This window comes from Castor canadensis, chromosome 19, assembly GCF_047511655.1.
Source record: "Castor canadensis chromosome 19, mCasCan1.hap1v2, whole genome shotgun sequence".
NCBI classification, from domain to species: domain Eukaryota; kingdom Metazoa; phylum Chordata; class Mammalia; order Rodentia; family Castoridae; genus Castor; species Castor canadensis.
In genome coordinates, this window is record NC_133404.1 from 3,171,811 (window position 1) to 3,184,005 (window position 12,195).

At 39.9% G+C, this 12,195-nt stretch overlaps 1 protein-coding gene across 11 annotated transcripts in view; it reads right to left on the bottom strand.

Annotated features, from left to right (window-relative positions):
• Positions 1-12,195, bottom strand: part of Myo9a (myosin IXA) — a 242,541-nt gene that overhangs the window by 122,997 nt on the left and 107,349 nt on the right. For all 11 annotated transcript variants that reach the window (XM_074061667.1, XM_074061666.1, XM_020181924.2 and 8 more), the window contains one exon: positions 4,221-4,342. In XM_074061667.1, coding sequence (XP_073917768.1) covers positions 4,221-4,342 — 122 coding nt within the window. The remainder of the gene's footprint in view (positions 1-4,220; positions 4,343-12,195) is intronic.

Below are 12,195 nucleotides of genomic sequence, written 5' to 3' on the forward strand. Positions count from 1 at the left end.
AAGACCAGAATGCTGACAGGACAGGGGAAGGCTGTGCTGATGGAACTGGACTACAGGCAAAAACCAAGTATTCTGCATGAGGACAACAGGAAAGATGACTTGAGGGAATCTCAGGAATTGGTCAGACCCCCATCTATAGCAGGCTCAAGGGTATAAAGTGAAAACCTGTCTTTTGAAAAGAGAGCACCTGGGCACTGTTCCACAGGGTCTCCTAGGAAATGGTGTCCCGGGAATTCCTTTCTCCATGTCTAGGGACACACAGCTAGGTGATGCCTTGAGTCTCAGAGCAGATTTGGAAACTGAACTTTTGAAAAGTGTTAGAATGATTATCACTATGAAGACTCTTTAAGACAGACTAAATGTATTTCTGCATTATGAGATAGATATGAGCTTTTGGGGCCAGAGGAAGAGTAGTATGGTTTAGATATATTTTCCCTGAAGACTTGTATATATTAAAGGCTTGGTCCTCAACACAGCAGTGTTAAGAGGAGGGGTCTTGAGAGGTCTCTGGATGATGAGGGCTCTAACTTCATCAATGGATTAATCTATTGATGAATTCCAAGGGGAATAGAATAGTAGAAGTGGTGCATGTTTGGAGGATGTAGGTCACTAGTGCCTGTGAAGGGTGTGTCTTGTCCTCAGTATGTATGTATGTGTCTCTCTGCTTTCTTCCCCTCTCCCTCTGTCTCTTGTCTGTCATGAGGTGAACAGCCTTCTTGCCACATGCTCCTGCCACCATGATATTCTGCCTTGCTTCAGGCCCAGAGCCAAGTAAAGATGGACAAAACCTCTGAAACGGTAAGCCAAAATAAGTCTTCCCTCCCTCCTTTTAGCTTGTTTTCTAAGGAATTTGTCATAGCAATGGAAGTTGACTAACACAGGTTGGGCAGGAGTTGCAAACAGTAAATATAACTGACAGAAAAGGGAGAAAGTATCTTTCAGAAAATAGTTTCATCTAATAACAGCTAAAATCATGAGCAGCAATGTGATATGAAGTTGCAAAGACACTAAACATCAAATCTGATGTGCAAAAATGATTCCAAAATTATAATTAAAGTGGTTAATTACATGCTACATATTAGAATGAGAAAGAAAATTGTCTTTGGTGTCAGATCATCTTAGTTGATATCACCAGCTGTGTGAAGAACCTTCGGCAAGCTGGGTAACCATTCAGAACTGGTCTTCTAATCCATAAAACAAGAATGGTAACAGTGCTAGTAGAGCCAAATGATACCGGTAACAATACCTGACACTACCTGACGTCCTATGGAGATCACACAAATGTCAGCAGACATTTTTATGTCGCCTATGCTGCCATTTTCCTAGTCATCTTGGTCTGTTTTTAGATACAAATACTATCCCTTCCTAAAGGCATCTCTACTGCTCTGATGTCATTCTAGAATGGATTACAACCCTTACAATTTCAAGCAGAGACCACAGAAACAGCATCTGTAATATTCTTACCCATTCTAATCTTACCTTGCTTCAAAGTTATCAAAGCATGTTACCAAAATAGGTTTCCCTTCAAAGGTCCTTAATCATGTGCCTCCCCTACTCACAAAATTTCTGTAAACCCAAGGCCAAGACACCGAGTAACTCCAAATGCCAAAGCCTAGGCAAACCTAACCACAGCAGAATGTTTCTCTCTTCTGTTAGGATACTCACCTCACTATCTCCAGTCAGAAGAGTTTTTAAAACCTTATATTTTTCTCTTTCTTTTAAATGAAGAACCAAGCCTTTCAGAGAAAAAAGATAGCCATGAGAACAGTCTTTACCCCAAACTAGGCAAGATGGGAAGGAAGACTCTTCACAGGTCCTAGACGGTCAACATCATGGGTAGTATTATATTATCAGAAAAAAGTACTTACAATAGGAACAAATCGGACATTATTGTTCACTTTAAAGTTCTTATCTAGCTTTCCACAAAGGCTGTCTACAAAGGCAGCCTTAGAAGTACATCTGACTAATGAAGTTCAGACTAACATACCCACACCTGGACTCCACTTACTGCAATGCTAGATTAATTGATGGCCATGGTGAGCTAGCATACTATTTCCATGAAGTAATTCTTTTTCTTGATGGTGGTACTGAGGTTTAAACTCAGGACCTCACGCTTGCTAGACAGGCGCTCTACCACTTGTGTCACTCCCCCAGCCCATCACAAGGTAATTCTTATGAGCATACAAGACTGACAAAATGCTACTCTAAAGGAATGTTCTATCTTTAGTCTCTAATAAAGGAGGTTTCTGATGCTTCAGATATGAACTGGAAACCTGACAGTCTGCATTTTTAACAAGCTTTGAGATGCTCAGTGCTGCTCTCAGCAGCAAACTTTGAACATGATAGTAAAGACCAACAGCACTGCTACCACTATTTGTTCATTAACTCTGAGGCTCTGCTTGCACTATTACTCCTTCCTAAATGCCACACTGCATCCTACACAGTCTAACTTACATAACTGGGCCAACATCACACGGTCAGGAACTAGTATAGCCAAGATTAACCAAGACTTCTGACTCCAAATTCATGCACCTACAGTGCTACAAACTCACTGCATGAAGTACAAACACCACTACAGATATAACGTACATTATATATTTATAACAGAACAAAATATTTAGAGAAAATAAGTACTCAGTCTGAGTCCCAAATAATTCTTCCCAAAAGAACTTTAGCAAAAAAACTCTTCACTTCTACTAGTTTTTTCCAAAGTATCTTACTCACTTCTCCACAATTTAATGTTCCTACCTCAAACCGTTTGTCTTGACATTTCTTCATGATCTTTTTTTTTGGCGGGGGGAGGGGGGTCCTAAAAGGTACATAGGTTGCCAGGTGCAGTGGCTCAAGGCTGTAATACTAGATGTTCAGGAGGCAAAGACTGGTAGGATTGGAATTCGAGGCCAGCCCAAGCAAAAAAGTCACAAGATCCCATCTCAACTAATGGCTGGGCATGATGGTGAACATCTGTCATCCCAGCAAAGGGATGAGCATTAAATAGGAGGTTTATGGTCCAAGCCTCCCTGAACATAATGCACAACACTACCTAAAAAACAACCAAAGCAAAAAGGGCTGGTGGCGTGGCTCAAGTGGCTAGTGACTGCCTAGCAAGCATAAGGTCCACCCTGAGTCAACCTCCACTAGTGCCAAAATAAATAAATAAGTGTGATAAAAGGAATATAAGCTTGCTGCTGAAAGCACTTCTTTGGGACCTCATTTTCATGTGAGCACCCCATTAAACATGTAAAATTCTACTAAAATGTGTATGCTTTTCTCCTGTTAATCTGTCTTAAATTGAATTCTTACGCCAAGCTAGAGTCCCATAAGATGTAATTTCTTTCTCCTCTATAAAACAAAAATGGCCCATTAACAAGGGGAGATGCGGGACTAGGCTCACATAATGAGGAAAATTGTATTATGGCTTATCAACATTTCTGTGGACGAGTAACTGTAGAAACATAAATGGATGAGTAAAAGGTTATTTAGTCCAGTCACCTACCTACAATAATAGTTTGAATAATTATCCAAATGGGGAACTGCTTAACTTTTAGAAGCAGCTCCTATTACTCTTTGTATAATAAAGACTCATTAAAAATCTATATGATCTCCTCATTTCAGCCTGCCTCCAATTCTGTATTTATCATCTAGGAGGCAAGTTTCACTCTATAGCACAGACAATACTGTGACAGGTGCTGCCTGAGGCTTTCTGGGCCTTACTTTATGTTTCCACACTGGACAGTGCTGACAAGTGGTAACAAATATCAGGTATAAATTGGCACAGTCACGGCAGACACCACTAATCTATCATGATACTGTTTTCTGCTAGACATGAAAGCTGCAAACATATCTCCTATAGAAAAGTCAATTCAAGAAGGAACACATGCCCAAAGTAAATATATGTCAGTCAATTTAATATCAAAGTATGTAAAAGAAATCTGGGGAAAAAATTAGTTCAAAAGTGAAGTCCAGCATATTCACCCAGAAATGTACAAATTTCTTTAAAAAAAAAAAAACTGCATATAGCTGGTGGAATAGCTCAAGTGGTCTAGAGCACCTGCCTGGCAAGCATAAGGCCCTGAGTTCAAACCCCATTACCACCAAAAACAAAATAAAAAAACCCTGCATACAAAGCTCTTTATTTGAAAATATAAGGAGAAAGTTTACACTCAACAAGACATAAAAAGTCCAATGGCCAATAACAAAATCAGAAGGATCATACTCACTTGCTTTCTTCATCCAAAAGGTGGAGCAGCCCCGTTGGTTTTCTGCTGATAAGGCTTAGGCAGCAGGTGTTATCAGTGTAGTCTATGTTGCGCCAGCTGATGCCTTCAGCTCTATACTCCTCCTAGCAAACCAAGTGACAACCAGCCATTTACCCATCTTGCAGAAAATGAGAGGTACTTGACAACAAGTAGTAAAAAGCTTTCTACCACACCTAAAAGAACAGTCTAAGCTTTTAAATGATGTTAATCACCAATTCACATAATGGAAGGATGTATAAGTTCAGATGAACAATCTCCATACAGTGAATACAGTGTACTTTAAAAAGTACATGCAACTAAGTTTTTTGGTTAGAATCTTATTTCTCAGATCACTCTATCAAAATTTAGGTCTGAATCTCAGTAACACTAACTGATGACTCCACTAAGGAAAATATATAATGATGGGACTGCATCAAACTAAAGAGCTTCTGCACAGCAAAGGAAACAGTCACCAGACTCAAGAGAAAGCCCATAGAATAGGAGAAAATCTTTGCCAGCTACTCATCTCATAAGGGACTAATATCCAGAATCTGCAGGGAACTCAAAAAAATCAACCCCAAAGAATCAACACCCCAATGAAGAAATGGGCCCATGAACAGACAGGGAATTCTCAAAAGAAGAGGTACAAATGGTCAGTAAACACATGAAGAGGTGTTCAACTTCCCTGGTTATAAAGGAGATGCAAATCAAAACACTTAGATTTTATCTCACCCCCGTCAGAATGGCCATAATCAATGGTAATAACAGCAACAATTACTGGTGAGGATGTGGTGAAACAGGAACCCTTATTCACTGCTGGTGGGATCAACCACTACGGAAAGCAGTATGGAGAGTCCTCAAAAAGCTAGACACAGAACTGCCATATAATCCAGTGATACCACTCCCGGGCATCTACGCAAAGGAACCTAAGACCGGATGCAGTAGAGACACCTGTACACCGATGTTCACTGCAGCACTATTCACAATAGCCAAACTCTGGAAACCCAGGTGCTCTGCAACTGGTGAATGGATCACGAAACTGTGGTGTATATACACAATGGAGTTTTATTCAGCCATAAGCAGTAACGACATGGGGTTTGAAGGCAAATGGATGCAACTGGAGGACATCATATTAAGTGAAGTAAACCAGGATCAGAAACACAAAAACCACGTCTTCACTCATATGTGGAAGACATATCTACAGATAAACATATACACAAAACCAAGTTTGTGACCATACAAAAATTCAGACCTAGAAGACGTTTATGACAGTGGAAATACTCTATGAAACTCAGAAAGCAGGAAAGGAAAAGGGAATGATAGCGCATCAGTAATATCATATAACCTAATATGTGAAGGTAGAGGACATAAGGATGTGTACTGAAAGCTACTGAAAAACGGGGTGGGAGGTAAAGGGGCAAGACAGAGTAATGGAAGGGGTTGAATGGACTAAAGTAAAGTACTCCCACAGTGGGCATACATTGAGACAGCCCTTTGAACGTCAACTTAAATATTAATAACAAAAACCAGGACTGTAAAATAGCAAGCATGAGGCCTGAGTTCAACCCCTAGTACTAAGAAAAAAAAATTCCCAGGTGATCTTGGTGCTACTATTGGACTGATGTGAAGTGAGTAGAAACAACACTTTAAGAACCAATATTGTACGTATTCCCTTGCATTTATATGTAGCAACTTATTCACCCATTCTACTATTTATATAATACATTTAGCTGGTTTTGGTCATTAAAAATAGCATCATTAGCCAGGCATGGTAGTTGATACCTGCAATCTCGCTACTTCAGAGGCAGAGACCAGAAGGATCACGACTGAGGTCAGCCATGGGCAAAAAACTTAGCAAAACCACATCTAACCGACAAGTCAGGCATGATGGCAGGTGCCTGTGGTCCCAGATATGCAGACACCCAGGCCTATGTGCAAAATAACTAAGGCACAAGAGCTGAGGGATGGCTTGGGTGGTAGAGCGCCTGCCTTCCAAGCAGAGAGGCCGAGTTCAAACCCCTCTACTGCCATAAATAAACAAACAAACAAATAAATAGTGCTGTTATAAGCCAGGTATACGGCACAACTCTACAATCACAACACTTGGGAGGCTGAAGTGGAGGTCAAGGCTAGCCTGGGCTACATAGTGAAACCCTGTCCCCCCCACAAAAAAAATGTAATAATAATAATGCCATTATTTCTGCACAAAGCTTTTGGTGTGAATTTCTACCTAGTTGGAGAGTACAAAACAGTATGACAGATCACACATTTCTACCTCAGCTCTCTGAAGTGGCACACCAATTCACACAGCCACTGGCACAGTACGGTGGTCTCTGTCTACACATCCCTTCAATACCTGCATCATCAGTCTTTCCCATTTCAGTCATTCTGCTGAATGACAGTCTGTTGTGAGGAAATATTTTGCTGTCTTAACTGCTCATCTGGATGTTCTTTGTTGCATGTATTTGATAACTGTACTATGGAATAAAGCAGCTTAGTATATTCTCTTACTTTAATATGTGTTAAGATCTACAATGTGGACTTTGTCAGTGAGAGTCTGGATATTTATATTCCACACCCATCTAATGAATGTCTTGAGGGGTATATCAATGATTAGTCTTTTCTTTTTTGTTTATTGTTTTATTATTCATACGTGCATACAAGGCTTGGGTCATTTCTCCACCCTGCCCCCACCCCCTCCCTTACCACCCACTCCTCCCACTTGCTCTCATCCCAACCCCCTCAATAGCCAGCAGAAACTATTTTGCCCTTATCTCTAATATTGTTCAAGAGAGAGTATAAGCAATAACAGGAAGGAACAAGGGGTTTTGCTGGTTGAGATAAGGATAGCCAAACATGGATTTGACTCACATTAATTTCCTGTGTGTGGGTGTTACCTTCTAGGTTAATTCTTTTTGATATCACCTTTTCTCTAGTTCCTGGTCCCCTTTTCCTATTGGCCTCAGTTGCTTTTAAGGTATCTGCTTTAGTTTCTCTGCATTAAGGGCAACAAATGCTAGCTAACTTTTTAGGTGTCTTACCTATCTTCACCCCTCCCTTGTGTGCTCTCGCTTTTATCATGTGCTCAAAGTTCAGTCCCCTTGTTGTGTTTGCCCTTGATCTAATGTCCACATATGAGGGAGAACATACGATATTTGGTCTTTTGGGCCAGGCTAACCTCACTCAGAATGATATTCTCCAATTCCATCCATTTACCAGCGAATGATAACATTTCGTTCTTCTTCATGGCTGTATAAAATTCCATTGTGTATAGATACCACATTTTCTTAATCCATTCGTCAGTGGTGGGGCATCTTGGCTGTTTCCATAACTTGGCTATTGTGAAAAGTGCCGCAATAAACATGGGTGTGCAGGTGCCTCTGGAGTAACCTGTGTCACAGTGTTTTGGGTATATCCCCAAGAGTGGGATTGCTGGATCAAATGGTAGATCGATGTCCAGCTTTTTAAGTAGCCTCCAAATTTTTTTCCAGAGTGGTTGTACTAGTTTACATTCCCACCAACAGTATAAGAGGGTTCCTTTTTCCCCTGCATACTCGCCAACACCTGTTGTTGGTGGTGTTGCTGATGATGGCTATTCTAACAGGGGTGAGGTGGAATCTTAGTGTGGTTTTGATTTGCATTTCCTTTATTGCTAGAGATGGTGAGCATTTTTTCATGTGTTTTCTGGCCATTTGAATTTCTTCTTTTGAGAAAGTCCTGTTTAGTTCACTTGCCCATTTCTTTATTGGTTCATTAGTTTTGGGAGAATTTAGTTTTTTAAGTTCCCTATATATTCTGGTTATCAGTCCTTTGTCTGATGTATAGTTGGCAAATATTTTCTCCCACTCTGTGGGTGTTCTCTTCAGTTTAGAGACCATTTCTTTTGATGAACAGAAGCTTTTTAGTTTTATGAGGTCCCATTTATGTATGCTATCTCTTAGTTGCTGTGCTGCTGGGGTTCCATTGAAAAAGTTCTTACCTATACGTACTAACTCCAGAGTATTTCCTACTCTTTCCTGTATCAACTTTAGAGTTTGTGGTCTGATATTAAGATCCTTGATCCATTTTGAGTTAATCTTGGTATAGGGTGATATACATGGATCTAGTTTCAGTTTTTTGCAGACTGCTAACCAGTTTTCCCAACAGTTTTGATGAAGAGGCTGCTATTTCTCCATCATATGTTTTTAGCTCCTTTGTCAAAGACAAGTTGGTTATAGTTGTGTGGCTTCATGTCTGGGTCCTCTATTCTGTTCCACTGGTCTTCATGTCTGTTTTTGTGCCAGTACCATGTTGTTTTTATCGTTATTGCATTTTGGTTGACCAAAATTCTCATTGAGTACCTGTAGTATGTCTTCTTTTAAATTATTCTTGTGGGCTTCATTGGGTTCTTTGGCATAGTTTATCTTCATTTTGTTGGAGTCTGGATCTGAGTTTTTGTTTTCTTCATTCCCCTCTGGTTCCTGTACTAATTTTTTGCTGTGGGGAAACTGGTTTCCCTTTTTTACTGTCTTCCCGTCATTGTCTTTGGTGTTGTTACTGTCCCTGTACTGTGTGCAATTAAGTATTTTCTAACTTGTAATAATAACAATGGTGATATTTAGAATGGAAGGGTGAGAGGAGATAGAAAGCAAGAAGTTAAAGAAAAGGGAAAAACAAACAGACAAGTAGGAAAAAACAAAACAAGGAATCAAACAAGAAAGTGTACTCATCGACAGTAAGCTGAACAGGCCTTAGAGAGACAGAGAGAGGATTGTAAATAAAAAATGAAAAGAATAAAGATAAGAATAAAAATAAAAAATAAGTAAATGAAAGTAATATATATATATAAATAAAATAAAACAAAATGAAAAATAGAAAATAAAAAATAAAAAAAATTTTTAAAAACCTCCAAGTTCAAATGCAATGAAGTTTCAGTCTTAATAATTTTGGTATCCGTCTCAGTCTCCAGTCCTGGAGATGGTGCCTCAGATGTTGTTCTGTAGTTGTCTCATCAAAGGGGACGCATAAAGTAGAACAAAACTGCACAAAAAAATAAATAAAAAAAACCCCACCAAGTGTCCCAAGTTCAAATGCAATACCATTTCAGTAAGTTTTTCAGCATGCAGGTGTAGTTCGGTTGTTCTCTCAGCAAAGGTAGGGAGACAAAGAAAAAAAAAAAGAGTCTGGAGACAGTTCTGAGAATGGTTTCTGCAGCTGTGGCTCACCTGCCCACTGCTGTCAGCCTGCTGTTGCTGGCGGCGTTATTTATGCAGATCTTGGGGGTGAGCTTAGCACTCACCTGGCCCCACAGGCTTTGTTTACTCAGAGTTCTCCTGTGCGGGAGCCTCTGCTTTCCCCTTTCCAAGCACACTGGGAAAGGTGACGCTGCATCTGCGTTGTCAGGCCTCCATGTTTGTTTACAGTTCATGTGGGAGGTGGGTCTTCCCCCCCTCCTGTGGAGTTTTCCTCCCACCACCACTTTTACAAGATTTCCCGCTCCTGATTACTGGGCGGTGGTGCTGCTCCTGCCAGCCGCCATGTTTTTTTACAGTTCACTGGGAAGTGGGTCTTCCCTCCTCTCCTGTGTTTTCCTCCCTCAACAACTCTCACAAGCTTTCCCGCTCCTGGTTGCTGGTTGCGCGCTCCCGCTCCCAACGGAGCCTCTCTGGACCATCGGGCTTGTTTATTTACAGTTCCGGGAAGGATTCCCTTCCCCCAATCTTCGCCGCTCAGTGCGCCCCACCCTCTTGCCCGAGTGTCTTCATTGTTGTTATTGCTTATTAGTCAGTTTCTCTTTTTTCCCCAGGTGGAGGTCGATCTGTCCAGGGGGCTATGCTGCTCTGGCCCAGGCTTGTCTGTGGGAGAACCGTGGTACCGCTAAGCTCACCTTGTCCGCGTCTTCCCAAGCCATCTGGCAGCGGGTGACTGGCGGCCCGGGGGCCCTCCTGGTTTCTCCGTTTAACGTGAAGTGGAGATGCTCTGCGCCGGCTGGAGGTGTGGAGGAGTCAAAGTTTTGCCTCTTCTCAGTGGTTTTACCTACAGGGTGTGTCTCCAGCGTGTAAGATTTCACTATAGGAGGCTCACTTTCTGTTTCCTCCCTCTAGCCGCCATCTTGGAATCTCTCCTGATTAGTCTTTTCAAAACATTACTTTGGGCTTAACTGGTTTTCTCCGATCAGCATGTTTGTCTTTACTTTTATTGAATTTCCTTTTATCTTTATTTTCTCTTTTCTACTATCCTTGAGTTTACTTTGCTAATCTTTTCTCAACTTGTTGGATCACTGACTTTCAACATTAAAATCTTCTAGTAATGACAGAATTTTCCTCTAATTATACATTAGCCTTATCCCACAATGTGCTCATAATTTCAAACATTAATTTATTCATCCTCTAGACTACTGATAAACACATTTCTTAACTTTTACTCATACAAGTATTGTCCAGTAGTCTTTCAGTTATTGGTTTCTAAAATAATTTCATCATGGTATTGAAATGTGTGTTAACTCTTAGAAATTTGGCTCTTACTTTATGATCCAATATATGAACAGATTTTGTAAATGTTCCATGTGAACGTGAAAAAAAAGTGTATTCTGTGGCTGGTGGTGCAATATTCTATGTATGTCAATTATCTATTTGCTTTTTAAATCTGTATCACTGTGGTCAGTCAGTCCAGGGAGGGTGGCTTTCTGAACTGAAGGTCAGGCACTAATGATACCCACAACAGCACCCAATGCATCCTCTAGAAGCTTTCACTTTTCTGTAATCCTGACTGGGTTTTTGTGAATGCTTGTTCTATCAGCAAGTTGGCATAGTATATTAAAATATCCCACAATTACAAATGTATGCTTCATATTTTAGTGTCATATTTTTTGAGGCTATGTTATCAGATACCTATAAATTTAGAACTGTATACTTCCAAATAAACTGATCCTTTTAGTATTATGATATACTCCTTTTCATATCTAGTAATGTTTTACATGTTACACTAAGACAACTACAAATGCTTTTTTGGTAAAGTTTGGTCAATTTTTTCTGCCCTTTTAACTTTTGTGTATCCTGAGTATCTCTCATAAGCAGCAGTTTAGTTTTATATTATATCTAGTTTGACAATCTTTAGTACTAGTTCAGTAATCAATCCATTTATATGTAATGCAATCATTGATATTTGTAGGATTAAGCCAACCATCTCATTATTGGTTCTTTTTGCTCACTATCTTGCTTTCCTCCTCACTGTGTTGCTGAGCCCAGCCTCCAAACTTCTGGGTTCACGTGATCCTCCAGCCCCTCAGCCTCCCCAGTAGCTAAGAGTACAGGTGTGCTCCATGACACTCAGCTATATGGCCTCCCTTTTATTCTCTTTTTTGCTTTCTTTTGGATTTCTTGACTTGTTCATAATTTCCTTGCAACCTATATTGACTTTGGAAAGTTTTGTATTATCTCACTATTTGTGGCTATTCTAGAAATTATATTATGCCTCCTTATCAATGTCTAATAGAAATAAAATCCTCCTTAAATTAGCAGTTAATACAAAATCTTACACCTTAAATTCCACTTACTCCCCCTCCTAACTTAAATGCTATTGCCCTCATGTGTTTTAGTTCTATTTAAACATTAAACCATATTTTATCCTTATCTTTGTCTAACTTTAATAGATTCATTTACATTCACCCACTTTTAAAAATATTTCTGTTTTTCTTTCCTTACTGCTCCTTTGAGTTATAATTGGAGATAAATCAGCTAGTGTCCAAATAACACATCACTTATAAGAAAAATATCCCATTGTCTTTTAACTTCCACTGACTGTTGTGTAAAGTTCACTGCTAGACTTACTGTTGCATCATTTACCATGTTATTTTTTGTTTCCTCTGGGTGCCTTTCAGACTTTTTGAGGGGTGTTTAGAGCTCCTCAAATATGTGTTTTTTGGGTTTGGGGTAGGTCCCAGTGTGACAAAAATCTTCATTCATCATGCTTGCTATTT